The 18,751-nt window shown below is 37.5% G+C and overlaps 1 protein-coding gene across 6 annotated transcripts in view; it reads right to left on the bottom strand.

Moving 5' to 3' along the window:
* The window catches only part of PRPF39 (pre-mRNA processing factor 39), a 35,107-nt gene extending 18,248 nt beyond the window's left edge, over positions 1-16,859 (bottom strand). Inside the window, exons 1-4 of one of the 6 annotated variants that reach the window (XM_070775507.1) lie at positions 16,701-16,859; positions 2,830-3,176; positions 1,834-1,959; positions 1,066-1,184 (exon numbers count right to left, since the gene is read on the bottom strand). In XM_070775507.1, coding sequence (XP_070631608.1) covers positions 1,066-1,184; positions 1,834-1,959; positions 2,830-3,147 — 563 coding nt within the window. In that variant the 5' untranslated portion in view covers positions 3,148-3,176; positions 16,701-16,859. Of the gene's footprint in view, positions 1-1,065; positions 1,185-1,312; positions 1,962-2,829; positions 3,177-16,700 lie in introns of those variants that run through there. The other 5 variants (XM_070775510.1, XM_070775511.1, XM_070775508.1 and 2 more) reach the window with 5 other exon arrangements.
* Between the last annotated feature and the right edge of the window lie 1,892 nt (positions 16,860-18,751).

The raw sequence follows: 18,751 nt of genomic DNA, 5'->3' as shown, positions 1-18,751 counted from the left end.
ACCTATCCATATAGGAAAGATGAGGAATGGGAAGACAGGGTATAAATGAACTAAAAATTCTCATATACCGTAACAGAATGATAATGTCTACAGCTAGTGAAAGAGAAGTAGAAAGCAGTAGAGTGCTATTGCTATCAACATGTTGGAAAATAAAAGAAGAAACAGCTAAAATATGTGAAGAGAGGTGGAAGGACCACTTCTTGTTACAAGTAGTTTAACATTAACTGTCTAAACTATATGCACATACTTTGATAAAAATAAAAACCAAAAATACATTTTAAATTCCTATAATTCAAAGGATAATTCGGAAGTAAAATAATCATATAACTAGGCAATGTGAAAATGGCTTATATAGACAGCATCTGAAAAGACAAGACGGTAAACCAAGATATGTAAATCAAGAAACCTAGAGATAGGTGAATTGAGATAATGAAACACTACAGAAGGTTTAAAAAAAAAAATATGCCATGACTGGGAAAATGACTACCTTCACACACTATGAGAGTTTAAAACTGGTACCACTTTTAAAGGAACATTTGAAAAAAAAAAAAAAAAGGAACATTTGATAAATGTAGCTGTGTATTTCCTTTGATACAAGTTCCATTTCTATAGTGCTCTATATAAATACTGACTTATAAGAGATATTCACTACAGCACTATTTCCTATAAAGATTTGGTTAAATAAAATACAGTACCTTGATACTGTAAGGTTAAAAAATGGTAGGGAGAAAGTCTAGAACATTGTTAATTAAAAAAACAAAGACAAATATGTATAATAGATATACACACAGATACATGTATATCTATATATATCTGAAAGAATAAACACCAAGTCATTTACCATGAGGGGAGACGGATTGAAGACATAAGAAAACAGCGTATGGAATGGTGGAGGAACTTTATTATGTACATTTTTTAATAATCATGCATAAGTTTACTAGGGTACTTTTTTACAGTGAAAAAGCATATAAAAGTTATACTTTCAGTTTAGCATCTATAGTAGTTCTATTATCAATATCAGAATACCTGACTTATTTATATCTTTAAATACTTAGTTTCACATACCCTCTTACAGTACTGTTTGTCTCAGGATCACCAGGGTCCAGTGTTTCTTTTAAGAAGTTTATATAGTGTATCCAAAGGTCAACACTCAGAGGTATTGCCTGAAGCCCCCGGCGATACACCTAAGAAGAAAACAACAAACTGTACTTCAAATATTTAATTATGTCTTAACAGAGAGGCAACACTGTGTTATCCGGTGAACCTTAGAAATACTAATTACTGGAATTTTGTTTAAATAATCTACCATTACCATTTGGGTGGAGGTTGGATAGAACATGGCAATGTTCTGATCCCCACGTGCAGAGTCTTGATCTTCAAAGCGCAGCAGTCCCTGCATTCTGACCGGGCTGTGTGGGCAGGCTTTGGGTTACAGACCATAGGGCACAGACCCATTAGAGCATCAATGACAGCGTCTGACCAAAAATGCAATAAGACGTAGCAAATGTGACTAGCAAACCAACTATATTGTTTGGAAAATGAGAAATAAATGTAAGTGAGAGAAAAGCCCTGCCCTACTTGTTAAGCTGCAGTGTAATACAGAGGCTTGCACTGCAAAGCTTGACAAACTGTAGAGGTTTAACGCACCTGCCAACAAAGAGAGAAAATATTAGCTACAAATGCCACAAGAGTGACAAATGCAAATAAAATACCCTATAAAATTGTTTGACCATAAATCGTAGGTACTGCCAGCCAAAAAAAAAAAGTCTTTGCTTTGTTATTATTTGGCTTACAGTACCTAATGGAGATAATTTTATTCAGTAATGTACGCACCTCATCTGATTGTTTAATGTTGTCATGTCGCTTTTCAAGGTCTGCATACTTTTTCCAATAACCATAGCAATACGGATAGTGTATGAAAAATTTGTCAAATGCTTTCCTGGCAGCCATCAAGTGATTCTGATGAAAATAAAACAAAGTGTTTAAACATCTTGAAAATTTCTGTCACAAAAGCATTTATTATTCCTTCTAATATACAGGCATACCTCAGAAGAATTGCAGGTCTGATTTCAGACCACTGCTATAAAATGTGTATCACAGTAAAGCAGGTCATACAATTTTTTTTGTTTCCAAGTGCACACAAAAATTCTGTTTATATTCTATTGCAGTCTAAGTACGCAATAGCATTATGTCTAAAAAAAGCAATGTATATACTTTAATTTTAAAATACTTTATTGCTACAAATTGCCAAAACAATTATAAAACAGTAATATGAAATACCACTGATCACAGGTGACTATAACAAAAATAAAAAGTCTGAAATATGGCAGAAAATATCAAACATGTGAACTAAACAGGAAGGGAGCAAACACTGTTGGAAAAACAGCACCAACAGACCTTCTCAATGCAGGATTGCCACAAACCTTCAATTTGTGAAAAATGTAGTATCTATGAAGTTCAATAAAGTAAAGCTCAATAAAATGAGGTATGCCTGTATCATCTCAAATAAAATAAACGGCAGGCTTAAAAACTATTCACTCAACAGCTTTGAAACAGAAGGAACTAGTTCTGTCAAACAGCAGGGTAATATTTTTTTTTATTTTAGCAATTTTATACACATATACATACACCAGTCTTTACAAACATTAGAATTTGATTATAATACTCTCTATAACGTACAAATGCCACGAAAGCTATTTTTTGAAGCTAAAATATATATATTATTTATTCAACTTAATCTGAAAATCATAAAAGAGGCAACTTCAATTACAAAACAATAAGGCTTAGTCTGATATTGTTTAATCTAATCCCATTGAAATAATTACTAACCTCCTGTTCTACATACTGAAGCAAATATACCCAGCCTGTAAAATCCTGAGGATTACTTTCTACAGTTTTCCAAAACTTTTCATATTCTGGAGGGAAGTTTGCTTCTGTTTCTGTCACTGGAAGGTCCACAGTACTTGCTATTTCATTTTCTTCTGTAGTTGTGTTCACATTAGGAGATCCATCGGGTGACTGCTCCATTTCTGTAACATTCATAATCTCCGTACTAAAATCAGCAGACTGCTCTACCGCTGCCTCTGAACTGCTGCCTATGCTGCCATTACTGGAATTTCTGTACTCATCCATGTGAGAGTTTTGCATAGCTGTTTATTTCACCTTCAGTTAATGATCTGTGGAAACAAAGAGAAACAACTTCCAAATGTTTATTTGGCATTATCAAAGCCATCTTTTAAAAGCCTGTTAGCTATTAAAAGAATATATTAACTTGATTCTTGAGCTCTCCTGTAAGTCTGATACTCAGGTTTAGTAGTTGTTACATTATAAGTTAAATTCTATAACATATAAATTTTCCAAAATTCTGCCATTTTATTGTTGACTGAGCAAAAATAGCTCTTTCATCTATTAAACAACTGAATATTGTGCTAGCTCCCTAAAGAAGCATTGAATTCAATGCTTCTCAGCTAGCTAAGAATCTAAAATTTAATGTCTGAATTCTATCCTGATACCAATCTTGGCAAACAGCAATATTTTTAATACCTGTCCTGGAGGCTAAAGGTAAAACTAATAAAACAAACTGTGGTAATGGACATAAATGTTCCAGAGGGAAACGCATAACATAGCTTAAGGCAGATTTTTAGAAAAGAGAAGGTTAATATTGTTGAAATTTTTAATCCTAGAAGATTTTATTATAGAAGACATGTATTATTTAAAAAAGTTAGAGAGTGACTTTTAAACTGAATACACGTTATTAAAAACATATTTATGAGAGAATCCCCTGGTGATTCAGGACTAAGGACTCGGTGCTCTCACTGCCGGGGCCCTGGGTTTGATCCCTGGTTGGGGAACTTAGGTCCCATAAGCCAGGCAGCCAACAGAACAATGAAAAAAAGCACAAAAAACTGTACTTATGAAAGTTTTACCACCTGGATAATTAATTTGTAAAATCTTTAAATTAAGTCATCTTACAGTTAAAGCCATAAAATAATAAAGAATTATTATTTTTTCATAATTCACTTCATCTCTTCCACTAACAGTTTAAATGGAAACTGATTCATTAAATTATAGGGCATGTCTTTTTTTAAAATTATGGATTATTCTCAAAACTGAACAGACCATAAAATTGATTTACTCCTAAACTACATTTCGAATACATAAGTAGTTAACACAGTACAATTTAAAAGAGGATTAAGGCTTTAAAGGTAGTAATTCAAAGAAAGAAATCCAAGTGACCAATAAACATATGAAAGGATTGTAGCTTTACTAATAAAGATGTGAATTAAAACAATGAGATATCAAATTGGCAACAATTAAAAAGATGTATCTGGAGGACATTCATGGAAAATATACCAAATGGGATTTGTGCATATTTTATGTTAGATAAATAATCAGACAAAAAGCATATGATTAAAAGCATCCCCTGGAACACTGTATTATAGTGAAGAGACAATGTATTAAGTACATTGCTTTAATAAATGCTGTATCTGTACAATCAAACAGTAAAAGAAATATGTGCACCTGTGATATCTACTACATATTATTATATAGATGCTACACAGATCTGTAAGAATATATACCAAATAAAATATACTAAAAATATTAGTTGGTGTTAATATTAGCCCAACTAATATTTTGGGCTGATGCTTGTTTTTGTTCAGAGTGGCAATATACCTAACCCCATGTAAGGATTCGGAAAAGGCAATGGCAACCCACTCCAGTACTCTTGCCTGGAAAATCCCATGGATGGAGGAGCCTGGTAGGCTGCAGTCCATGGGGTCGCTAAGAGTCGGACACGACTGAGCGACTTCACTTTCACTTTTATGCACTGGAGAAGGAAATGGCAACCCACTCCAGTGTTCTTGCCTGGAGAATCCCAGGGACGGGAGAGCCTGGTGGGCTGCCGTCTACGGGGTCACACAGAGTTGGACATGATTGAAGCGACTTAGCAGCAGCAGCAGCAGCAGCATGAGACTGAAAAAGGCATCTGCTGCAGAGCTCTTATAAAGATGTTGCTTTTTTGATAAAGAAGACAATCAGCAAATAGTGTAGGCTCTACCACTTTATTCTTACCTTGAATGTGAACATATCTGAAACAACCTATATTAACAAAGTCAAAAGGACTGGCCAGAAAAATGAAGAAATGCCAGCCCTGACATCATCAAACTGCTAACATGCCAACTTTATACTGCAAGAGAAAGTAAGTCCCTATTTGTTTAAACTATTATCAATAGATGGGTTTTTCTATTACTTGCAGAAAAGTACACTCCTAACTAACCCACAAACAATGCATGAGAATGTTCATTTTTCCATCTCCCCTCGTTAGCACTAGGTATCAAGAAACTTAATTTTTTTCATCTGATTAAAAATGAAAAACAGAAAGTAGTACCTCATTTTGATCTGCATTTCTTTAACTACAAGGAGGTTGAATTTCTATTTTCTTTTTTTTCTTAAATGCTACTTCACATCCTCAGTCCATATTATTCATATATTTTTTGTGTGTGTATGGAGGGCATCTTTTAGACTGTCATGGAGATTTGAACTCCAGATTTTAAAATGTAGTAGTATTATACTACATTTCAAAATGCAGTATGAAGCAAAATTTTTCCCAAAAAAAGGATAAACTTAAAATGTTAGATCAAGTGAATCTGAGGCTGAATGCCACTGAAAGAATTAGTTATAGCCAGGTAACTCTGGGGAATATTTTTTAAAAGGAGGTAGAGAAGGGGTGAAGACAAAGGGAGATTGGGAGAGGTTGGGTGCGGACAACAAGTTCCCACTACTCGATGGCATATCCAGCAATATACTACATTCCTTGTAGAGAATACACAGATAGTTTTCATTCTAAGGCTTATGAACTAGTTGAAAAGAGATCAAAAACATGCAAAGAAATTATATAAAATTTCAAATGAAACAAGTCAAAATTTAGAGAAATCTATTGAAAACCATAGGCATCTAGCAAAACTTTACAAAACAGAATTTAGTCTTCACTTTGAAAAGTGAAGTCGCTCAGTCGTGTCCGACTCTTTGCAACCCCATGGACTGTAGCCTACCAGGTTCTGAGGAGCCTCTCAGTCCATGGAATTTTCCAGGCAAGAGTACTGGAGTGGGTAGAAAAAGAATTATAAATTATTTCAAAATAAGAAATAGAACACATGACTTGACAGAACCACCTTTCTTATTAACAGATAAGAAGATGGAAATGAGGATTGGTTCTAAGACAAGGAGATAAGATTGATCAGAATGAAGAGGGCCTGCATTGGGAAAGTGAAATGAAAGTAAGCAGGGCAGAACAAGAGGAATTTGAAAAAAATAATAAACAATCAAATCTAGAAAAAAGAGTTTCCTTCTACTGCATTACTGACTGTTGTCATAAACTTTTCCAGGTTTACCATTTTTGATCCTAGGAAAAGGCGCAGAAGCTTTTCAACTTATTTTGGTCTCTTTTGTCCCCTACATTAAAGAAAAGACACTACTGAAGATTAATTTTCCAGACATAAATTAGTCATTATTTTGTGTTTTTTTATTTCAAAGCATACTGCCAAAACAAACAAAAAAAGATTGTTCATTGATACATTCTGAGTCATTTACTACCTGCCCTATTCTAACTGCATACTTAAGTGGGACTTAAGTTTTTTCTGGAATCAGCAAATTTACCACACCCCTGCATCATCTCAGACTATCAACTACTCCACACCCTGCAATTATAGTGTTATAAAACGAGTTAAGAACATCAGCCTTGTCCTCAGGGAGATCATTTTTCTGATTACTTCGAAAATCACAGGACCAAAAGAAAAACACACTGAAGTTATTTTTAAATAAGTTATTCTAACATATACTTCATAATATGGCAATTACTAACTGGGAGGGATTGGGGGCAGGAGGAGAAGGGGACTACAGAGGATGAGACGGCTGGATGGCATCACCGACTTGATGAACATGGGTTTGGGTGGACTCCGGGAGTTGGTGATGGACAGGGAGGCCTGGCGTGCTGCGGTTCATGGGGTCGCAAAGAGTCGGACACGACTGAGCAACTGAACTGAACTGAACTAGTACTAGTATATTCTTAACAACAACCATTAACTTTGAACTTGTGACATAAAACGGCAAAGTTGTAAAAAAATAATTATCCAAAGGAAGAAGACAACAGTGTGGTACTAGCATAAAGATAAACAGACCAATAGAATAAAAACATAAAGCCCAGAAATAATGTTGGACAAGAGTTACAAGATTACTCAATGCGGAAAAGACGGTCTCTTAAACAAATGGTGCTGGGAAAACTGGATCGTCACATGCAAAAAAAAAAAAAAAAGAAGCTAAACCCTTAACTTACAGCATATATAAAAATTAACCCCAAATGGACAGAACTCCTAGAAGAAAACATAGGGGGAAAGTTTCATGAAAGTGGACTTGGCAATGCTTTCTTGGCTATGATACCAAAAGCACAGGCAACAAAAGCAAAAATAGACAAATGGAGCTACATCAAACTAAAACCTGTGCATCAAAGGGCACAAGTTAACAGGCAAACGGCCGAATAGGAGGAAACATCTGTAAATCTTATATCTGATTAGCAGTTAATACATATAATAAAGAGCTTCTATAAATGAACACAAACTCAATTAAAAATGAAAAAAATGATTTAAACAGACATTTCTCCAAAGAAGATACACAAATGGCCAAGAAACACATGAAAAGATGCTCAGTATCACTTATTAACATAGAAATGCAAATGGAATTCACAGGATCACCTCACACCCATTAGGATGGCTACTATCAAAAAATAAAACAGGAAGCAAGTTTTGGCAAGAATGAGGTGAAATTGGAACCTTTGTGCACTTATGGTGGGATTATAAGATGGTGCAACTGATACAGAAGACAAAATGGGGTTTCCTCAAAAAATTAAAAATAGAACTACCATAAAATCCAAAATCCCACCTCTGAGTATATGGTCAAACTGAAAGCCAGGTTTCAAAGAGCTATCTGTATAGCCACGTTCACAGCCACATATCCAAAACAGTCAAAGGAGTAAGCAACCCAAATGTCCAACACAGATGAAGAAATAAATACAGTGTGATATACACATACAACAGAGTATCATTCGTCTTTAAAATGAAGGAAATCCTGTCATACACTACATGGGTGAACCCTGAGGAAATTATGCTAAGTGAAAAAAGCCTGTCACAAAAAGACAAATGCTACATGAGTCTACTTATATGAGGTACTTAGAGTTGTCAAATTCATAGGAACAGAAAGCTGATGGTGGTTATGAGGGACTAGAGATGGAGAAAAGGGGGGTTGTTGTTTTAATGGGTATAATTTCATGGGTATAAAATGAAAAAGTTCTGGAAATCTGTTAGAACAACCATGTGAAAATACACAACACTACTAACTGTACACTTATAAATGGTCAAGGCTTCCTCAGGTGATTTGTGGTTAAGAGTTCGAACTTCCACCACGGGGTGCATGTTCACTCTCTAGTCACGGGAACCAAGATCCCACAAGTCTGCTTTGCTGTGCAGCTTAAAAAAAAAAAAAAAAAGGTTAAGAAGGTCGATTTTATCTTATGTGTTTTTACTACAGCAAAAAATTTTTTGATGGAAGAAGATAGCTAAACTATAATTCAATTAGAAAAGAGGAAATCCCAGAGACTAGGGATCAGAACTTTCAGTTCTTTCATTACTAGCACAGTAAATATTACAAGAGGGTACAGGAGGGTGAGTCCTACTTCTCTCCCTTAAAAGGATGAGATTCTAGTCAGTCTTACTTTCCTCACTTCGAAAGGAGACAAGTCTGCTTCACAGGGCCGTTGAAAACATCAGATGAGATAAACGCATGTCCAAGTCCTAAAACTATAAACTCACATAAATGAAGAGATCACTTAAAACAAGTTCCTGGAAAGTATTATCCAAACTTAAGATGTTATACTTTAAAATTGTCTCCTAGGTGGCTCAGTGGTAAAGAACCCACCTGCAATGCAGGAGACCGGGGTTCAATCCCTGGGTTGGGAAGATCCCCTGGAGAAGGAAATGGCAACCCACTCCAGTATTCTTGCCTGGAAAATCCCATGGACAGAGAAGCCTGGTGGACTGCAGTCCGTGGGGTTGCGAGAGTCAGACATGACTTAGTGGCTAAACAACTTTAAAATTAACAAGGAAAATAAAAATGAACTTTACAGTGCATCTAGAATTTGTTGTGCAGAGACTTTAGGAGGTGCAAAAAAACCTACTGACTTTGACGTCAAAAAACTGGTGGTAATCAACACAGTATTCATCTGAAAATATTTTATTTCCTGACTTTTCAATTTTAGATATTTTTTGCCATCTATTAGATAAAATATAGGTTTAATTATTATACCAAATACATATGCACAATCTTCCTCTCATGTGCTTCCAATGTAGTTCTATTTGGCTGGGGTTCAATCAATATTCAGGTTTACATTAGTATGCCTATGCAAACATTTTTTTTCAAGCTACTTTGTATACTACAATCACATTTCCTTGCTTCTACCTCTTTAAATCTATCATTTTCATATGCTTCACTGCCTTTGAAAACTGACTCCACATCCTTGAAGAGACCTTATAAAGGTCCTTTAAAACTGTCACTCATACTTATCAATCCCATTTCCCCTTCTGGTGCCATCCTTTCTGAAACCATCTAACCTTCTGCAACAATTTCAATTTGCTCGTCTTATCTAGGATTGTCTCTTCATTTTGATATTAAGAATTCCTTTCACTTATCCCCTGGAGTGAATCTCATTTATAACAAAATCTATTTCTTCCTTGATTTACTCCCTCTTGTAGAGAATCATTTCTGTAATTCTGAAAAAAGATATGTGGGGTGAAAAAAGGTAAGACTTTCCAATTCTAAAATCCTCATGAGAGATGGTACTGGGATGTAATTTTTTAATTACAAAATTAATTATTTTTTCCAATAAATAAATAAAATCCTCATAATTAAATGAGTATAAAATTCTAGAATGAAAATATTTTTTTCTTAAAAGTTTTAAAGCAATTTATTCACTGTTTCCTACCATCTGATGTCCCTACTGAGAAAATCTGACATTTTTATTTCTTATCCTCTTCCTGTGACCTGTTTTTATCTCCATGGAGGCTTTTAGTTTCTCTGTTTATCCCAGATGTTCTGAAATTGCTTAACGATGTGCCTTAAGATGAGTCTTTTCCAAAGATTCTGCAAGGCATTCATTTGGAAGGCCTATTTTTTAAATCTGTTTACATCATTAAGTTCTTACATTCTATATCTATTATTTATTTGATAATTTTCTACTCTTGGTTTTCTCTGTTGGATCCACACTGCTCAGGTGTTGGACTTCCTGGATTGATCCTCTACGTATCTTATCCCACATTTTTCTTCTATTCCTTTCACTTATTCTACTCTGTGATAACCCTGTTACTGAGTTTTTAATATAACTTTCTTTATTCTCTGAATAATCAATATTCCTTTTTTACGGGTGCAGTATCTCCTGCTATTTCTAGAATATACTTTAAATTCTCTTGTTCTCAGCACTGTCTCTTCTGAGTGTCTTTGACTACTTGTTTTGATCTCTCAAGTATAGTGATCTTCAAACTTTTGTTCAAGAGTAAGTATGAGGCAGTAGAAAACAAACCAGACAAAGTTGACAATGGGTGGGCTTCAGTGCAGGATGGTATTCTTTTTTTTCTTTTCTTTTTTTTTGGGCCAGGGGCGGGTGGGTTGCCATGCTGCACAGCTCAGAGGACCTTATTATCCCAACCAGGAATCGAAGCTGCACCCTTAGCAGTGAAAGCTCAGAGTCCTCCACTGGGAATTCTTAGGATGGCATTCTTTGAGGGTAGAACCCATTAAATGTCAGTGTTCTACACTGGTTCCCTTGGGTTATGTTTTGCCAAAGAAGAATGTTTCAACTTGAGTAAGGCAACAAGCATTCTGGGAGCAAAGACAACAAACCAGGCTTGTGATCGCACCATTCAACACAGACTTTCTTTCAAGTTCCCATTTTCACTAAGACCCTTCACCCCTGCCCCACCTCCCACCAGCTATGCTAACTTCTCTGGTTTTACCCTCTTCAAATAATGAACATCCAGTTCTTTGCTGGCTATACTAGATGGAGAAGGACAATTTAGATGTGAACAAAACAAAATCCCTGTTCTCAAGGAGCAGACATTACAGTGGGGAGATGGAGGCTTTCTTCCCTAAGTAAATTTCTTATATATATGTGGTATCAAGTGCTAAAAATAAAAAGAGAGGATGAGGTAGCAGGAAAGCCAGTCATGCAACTATCTAGAGGAAGAAAATTACAGGCAGAAGAGCGAGCATGTTCTGAGATAACTGCTTTGCTTGCCATGTTCACAGAAAAACATATCAGTAAGAGACAGTATGAAAGGATTTGCTTAAACATCCCTCAATTTGACTTGAATTCTTCTAAAATTTGTCTTTACTAAGTATATCAAAGTAAACCTCATGTAAACACCTATTTTATCATTTTTTGCAGGTTCCAGGATTTTAGTTCCCTGACCAAGCATCGAACCCATGCCCCCTACACTGGGAGCATAACCACTGGACTGCAGGGAAGTCCCTAAAGGTCTATTTTCAAAAAGCAATGTTGAGCGGGGAAAAAAAAAAAAAAAGCAATGTCAAACTTCCCCAGTGGTCCAGAGGTTAAACATCCACCTGCTGTGACTTCCTTGTTGGTCCAGGGTCAAGAATCCGCCTTGCAATGCAGGGGACACAGGTTCTATCCCTGGTCAGGGAACTAAGATTCCCACATGCCGGAGCAACTAAGCTGAACCCGTAAGCTCTGGAGCCTGTGTGCCACAACTACAAAGCCTGAGCACCAAAACTAGAGAGTCTGTGCACTGCAATGAAGATCTCATGAGCTGCAATTAACACCTAACACAGCCAAACAAATAAATAATTGGGGAAAAAAAAAATTCCCGGAGACACGGGTTCAATCCCTGGACCGCTTCATGTCAAAAAGTATTCTGCCCGTGTTTTCCTGTGTTTCCCTCACCTCTTTTATAATCTTCCTTCCCTTTTGCTCTCAAAGTATGTGTTCCCCTAAGCATACTATAAAAATTGAAATACATAACAATTATTTGTCTTCCTCCTTCCCTTGGTCACAATGGATGAAGTATCTCTGCTGCTATCAATGGTCAAACTCTGAACTAATGACTTGGATCACTTCTCCCACCTATCTTCTCAAACATGTTGCTTCTTAAATTATCTTCACGGTCTCCTTATCAGTTTCTCTTAGTATATTAGATTACTTCCATTACCCTTCAAATATGTAAAAATACCTCTCTTTTATATAAAAATTTATAATATACGTAACTTAGCTTAAACTTATAGAACAAACAAAGGACAATCATAAGCTATGTTGAGGATTTAGATTTTGTTTCAAGTACAACAGAAAGACATTGAAGCTGTCTAAGCTTATCTCTACACTACACCCTCCTTGTTGTTCAGTTACTAAGTTGTGTCCAACTCTTTCCGACCTCATGGACTGCAGCACACCAGGCTCCTTTGTCCTCCACTATCTCCCGGAGTTTGCTCAAATACATGTCCACTGTGTCGGTGATGCTATCTAAGCATCCTGCCTTTGCCGCCCCCTTTCTCCTTTTGCCTTCAATCTTTCCTAGCATTGGAGTCTTTTCCAGTGAATCGGCTCTTTGCATCAGGTGGCCGAAGTACTAGAGCTTCAGCTTTACCATCAGTCCTTTTAATGAATATTCAGGGCTGATTTGCTTTAGGATTTCCTTAGGTTTGATCTCCTTGCAGTCCAAGGGACTCTCAAGAGGCTTCTCCAGCACCACAATTTGAAAGCATCAACTCTTCATCTCTCAGCCTTTTTATGGTCCAACTCTCACATCTGTACATGACTACTGAAAAACCATAGCTTTGACTGTACGGACCACTGTTGGCAAGGTGATGTCTGTTTTATAATACGCTGTCTAGGTTTGTCACTGTTTTCCTCCAAGGAGCAAGTGTCTTTTAATTTCATGGCTGAAGTCACTGTCCACAGTGATTTTCTATATCCTCCATTTACCCTTAAATTTGGATTATCACTACTCTGAAATTCTCCCAAAGTCACAATCGCTTTGTTTATAAATCCAACTGGACATGTTCTGATTCATCTTTCTGATCTACTCTTCACTGTATCCAACAGTAATGATGACTTTCTCCTTGAAAGGCTGTCTCTTCTTGCCCTTTTTCTAACATATCACATCCATCTAGTTTTGTTGGGTGTTCCAGTTCAGCTCATTTCAGCTTCAGGACCTGAGTGTATGTAGTTTTTTCGTCTGTCTGGAATGCTGCCCCAACTCTCTACCCCACTCAAAGCCTTCAACCCAACTGAAGCCCAATAACTAATCTGGGCAAATTTAAACATCCCTGACTGAAACGTATTCCCAGACCCTCCAAATAAGTTTATTTCCCCCAATGATGCTTCCACAGCATTCTTCCACGGCACACAATCACATTTGTGATACTCATTCAATGTCTTTTTCTTTCTAGATTATAAATTCCTTCACAGTAAGGCTCAGGTCTACCGATACATGGAGATACAGTACACATGGAGGTATGATACACACCTAATCCACTGTTTAATAAGTAAAAAAGCATCACAGTCCTTACCCTCCCTACCCAGAGTCCTAAACCTAGCTTAGATCTCCCGCATTGTAGGCAGATGCTTTACTGTCTGAGCCACAAACAAAGTCTCATAACAATTGGGAAGGTGTATAATAAAACATTTGGGTTAAAGCCTGATAGAACTGAATTAAAGATCTGGCCTAGTTACTCATTAGGGAACTTTGAGCATGTTTCTTAACCTTTCTAAGCCTCATGCACAAATAATCACACATACCTTGCTATAAAGATTAACTATCCTCTTCATTTACACTGTTATGTTACAATATAATTATCTTCCCTTTTGAATAATGTTTTTCAAACTTCAGAATGCCTTGCACCAGCTTATTTTTTTTAAAGAAAAAAAAAAAAAAAATCAGAGTGCATTGCACACATTAAGGGCACACTGTTGAAATACACACAGAATCTGACTACTAGATTATTGAACTGCAATGTTACATGTACATCCTATTATGGCTAGTGGCTAAGTCACTTCAGTCGTGTCCAACTCTGTGTGACCCCATAGACGGCAGCCCACCAGGCTCCCCCGTCCCTGGGATTCTCCAGGCAAGAACACTGGAGTGGGTTGCCATTTCCTTCTCCAGTGAATGAAAGTGAAAAGTGAAAGGGAAGTCTCTCAGTTGTGTCCGACTCTTCACGACCCCATGGACTGCAGCCTACCAGGCTCCTCCGTCCATGGGATTTTCCAGGCAAGAGGACTGGAGTGGGGTGCCATCGCCTTCTCCGTCCTATTATGGGCTGCAGTCAAAAAAATGGAAAAACACTGCTACACATAAATTAATTATTATTGGAATAGTAAATTCACTGAGAGCAGCGCCCCTGGTTTCATTCACTACTATGTCCCTAGAATCTGAAAGTGTCTAGTATACAATAGCACAATAAATGTTGAAAGACTGAGTGATCTATCTGGTCCCAACTTAACTTTCCAAAGGTATTAATCCAACAGTATTCCTTACTGTCATTTACAGAGGACAACACACGCTCATGCCTGAGCCTGTGCTCATGATATTCTCTCAGAGTAACAAAAATTTCCTCCTGTTCTCAACTCACGCCTTTTTACTACTTTGCATTCTCTTATATAAAACTGTAATGAGATGCATAAAGTCTACAAGTGTAAGAGAAAAATGATATATTAAATCTGAATAAGCAGTACATGAAAAAGTAGAGTTCTACATCATACATTTTAAGTTTTAGTTCAGTTATGAGATACATTTATCTAAGAATTTAATATACCATCTTAACATTTAAAAGCTCTTTTGGAGGATGACTTAAATTAATTTTTAGTAAAATTAAAAATGAGAAATACTCAATTAAAAATGAGAAATCTGATCTATTATCTTAATCTCTTTATAGGCATTTATACTGACAGAGGTACCAAAATCATATCATTTATTATTCTTTTCATAAATAGAACATATAAAAATCTGAAGTCATCACTAAGGACTCAAAGTCAGGAGTTTGAGTACTACAAATCAACTACCTTTGCAATCCTTAAGTCATTCTGTGCCTCATCCACAGATAAGCTAATCTAAAGACTCAAAATGTTTGGGAAAAAACAGACTATCATCATCACTGGCTTTGGCAACTGTTTTCAGAGGCTGAGCAGAATGTTTATACAGATTGACCTTTTTAAAGTTTCCATATATTAAGCACTTGCTACATTCCAGAAACTGGACTTTATTCATTTACATAAATGTTTGCACCATCTTCATATTTTTGGGAAAAAAAATTATCATTTGGTTGGAATTATTTTCTTCCCCCTCTGGCTGTTTTTCAAGAAATTTTTTAAAATCCTGTACTTTATGTGGTATTATTTGCTGGCACACCACAGAAGGGTCTCTTCTCTCTCTTATTTACATTATTACCCAAGATTGATACATAGTTTCCTGTGCTATATAGTAAGAACCTTATTGTTGATCTATTTTATACATCCACTAATCTTTCCCTTGAAAAAAAGCCACACATACTTTCTATCATTTGATTTATAAGATTCTTTTTCGTATTCAATTATAGGTAAGCAAGTAAAATCACTTCCAAATATCATGACACTAAAAAAACTCCGCTTTTCAATTCTCACTTCAAATATCTCATACTACCTACTAATTAGCCATCTTTGCTAACCCCTAATTATTCCAGAGTTCACAATCTTGAGAACTTGTCTTCTTTAGCAGAACTCCTTTCATTAACATTATCCCCACCAGCGGCCAAACAGTGGAAAAATTCCAACTTCTGCAACTTTAGAGTGGGGGGAGGGGAAGAATACACCTGACAGTATTCGCTTGTTTTTCCATCCATTTACTAGCTCTCAGAACCCAAAATACTTAAGTTCCAATGCTTTTTCAGGCTTCAACCTTTACAACCGTAAAAAAGTGTTAAGTATTTCTGAACAGGAATGTTAAACTTAAAGGTAATATTTTAGTTGGCATAAATATAGTACATAATACTAACTGAAGATGTGATTTTTAGAACGAGAGAAACAGCAGTGTTGGTCTCTGGCTACAAAAGATAAACACTGGTTTTTCTGCTTCCATCCTAGCCTGCCAAAAGCTTTAACTGATCTTTGGGGTGCTGTGACTCAAGAGTCCTAGAGTGTGTCTTCAGTCAGAACGCGAAACGCGCCCTACAAGGCGCCTAAAAGTTTTACCCAATTTATATTACATTCTCCCAAACCTCTGGGTCCCTTCCACTTCCAGTCGTTCCAACCACACTGGTTCCCAGCTCTCGCGAAAGCATGGGCTTTAGACTTATCCCCAAAGCGCTTCCTAAATCCAAGTTGAGGCCCACAATTCCCCGCCCGTCCTAAGGCGCCGGGAGAGAAACGAATGGTCTAAGAAAAGAAACCTCGCACTGCTCCACCCAACAGGTGGGAATGAGAAGGGATGGACAGCTGGGCCGCGAGGCCAAGTCAGGCCTCAAAACAGGGCGGGAGAGGGAGGCCGCAGCCCCAGCGCGGCCTGAAACGAGGCAGGCCCCTTCCAGACCAGCGTATCAGAACGCCCCCCCACCCCACCCCCTACCCCCCACCCTCGGCTAATTCCAAGGCGCCCGCCCCAGCTGACCTGACGATGGATGCCACTGAATTCCATGAGCCACAGTCTGGGCCAGCTGAGTCGAAGATGGCACTTTAACACTCTCCGTCCCCACAAACACAGCAGTCGCCACCAGCACCACAGCCTCCTCCTCGAGAGCACGGCGCGCATGCGTCAGAGCCCCCGGAGGCGAGGGAGTCACGTGGCTGCGCAGGACGCAGGTCTCGCCCTCCGCGAGAGGTGGACCGGGCAGGCCCCGCCCCGCTGCCTTGAGGGCCCTGCCGCTGTTCCTATGCGGCGTTGCCTCTACTTGGACTTCCCAAACAAAAAGCGGGTCCTTAGGGCTTTTCGTACCTCAGATCTTAAACACAGACAGCGCCCCACCCCGCCAGAGAAAATGCTGTTATTCTTTTTTGGGCAAACAACTGCCTAAAATTCACCCCTCTACCTAAAAATGGACAGAAATTCAGCCTTAAACTCATAAATCTCACGATGATATTTGGACTCTGGAGAAGGAAATGATAACGCTCTCCAGTATTCTTGCCTGGAAAATCCCATGGACAGAGGAGCCTTTTGGGCTGCAGTCCAGGGGGTTGCGAAAGAGTTGGACGCAACTTAATGATTAAACAATAAGCATCAATTTAAAAATGTCCTTTTTGTTCATGCCAGCTGGGTATTTTTTCCCTTTTCTCTATTTTCCCTTTCCTCTTATCCTCTTGGTCATAGACTTAGTAAATTAAAACTGCAATTTAAATTCAGAATTCTCCCAGGAATTCCCTGGCAGTCCAGTGGTTAGGACTCTGCACTTTCACTGCTGAAAGCCTGGTTCAATTCCTGCTGAGGGAACTTATATCCCACAAGCCTGGCAGTGGCAAATAAATGAATGAATGAATGAATTCAGAACTCTGCCTTCAGAGTCAGCTTCTCTCACAGCGGTCTGAAAGCATTATATTTATCTCTCTTCCCCACCAACTGCTTTTCCTCGGAGTATTCTCCGTTTCAGTTAATGGTATCACCATCCACGTCTCTAGAGTGAGAAACTTATATTAACTTTGACTCCTTTATGTTCCAAATCTAAGTATGTCATCAGTTTAGTCAAGGCTGCCTTGAGAGTACCTTTCAGACCTATTCTTTCAATTCTCAGTGCTTCTATTCTTTAGACCTTTACTGTCTAGAATCTGGGTCTGAGCCCTGCCTAGGAAGTCGATCACTACCCTCTTTCCTGTTGAAACTTGCCGTAACCTCCCAATCTTTTAACACATTGAAAAGGCGTACCTTATCAATCCACTAGGCTGGAACATTGGATGAAATCCATTTGCCACAGAATGCCTTCAGATGGGTGTTTCAGACCAGCTATCTGTCTTCTATTGGTTTTCAAATTTATTCAGCACAACCCTTGAAAACATGGCTCACTATACTTCAAACATACATAACATTCAACATTTTATTCAAGTACTATTTATTCAGTCAGTGCCCAGTATAGGCCAAGGCACCCAGGATACACAGAGGTGAACAGCACATTCAAGACTGGGTCATAATTTGGTACCACACCATTGTCTTAATTTTACACAGCACTGAATAAAACATTCCATGCTCCAGTATTTAAAAAGAAAAAAAAAAAAAAAAACTATTTTGCTAAACCTACAATTCACTTTAATCCCTTGAAATCTATGTTTACCCCATTGTCGCCCACAGAAGAGTTTAAGTATGAATTAAGAGTTTAGGTACTGTTTTACAGTACACATTATGAGACTTTAATTCATTAATGTTGATACAGTACTTAAATGATTTCCCCTTCATTTGATCTATTTAACCTAACCAGCAACAAAGTAAGTAGGATTAGCTTATCTTGGCAATAAAGATTTCTATAGGTTTCTGCCCATCTTTCCTCAACTTCATTTGCTGCTGGGAAAATTAACTTTAGGTAGAATTTGAGTTTACAAATGCTTTCTCATACAAAATCCCATGTTAATTTTGTACCTCACCCCAACTGCAGGATACATGTAAAGTTTAACAAGTAAAACTGGGTTTCAAATCCATGCTTTCTAAATCAAAGTCTTAATGCTGTTTATAATTTGTTG

The sequence above is a fragment of the Bos indicus genome, chromosome 21, assembly GCF_029378745.1.
Source record: "Bos indicus isolate NIAB-ARS_2022 breed Sahiwal x Tharparkar chromosome 21, NIAB-ARS_B.indTharparkar_mat_pri_1.0, whole genome shotgun sequence".
NCBI classification, from domain to species: domain Eukaryota; kingdom Metazoa; phylum Chordata; class Mammalia; order Artiodactyla; family Bovidae; genus Bos; species Bos indicus.
This window is presented reverse-complemented; position numbering and strand designations above follow the sequence as displayed.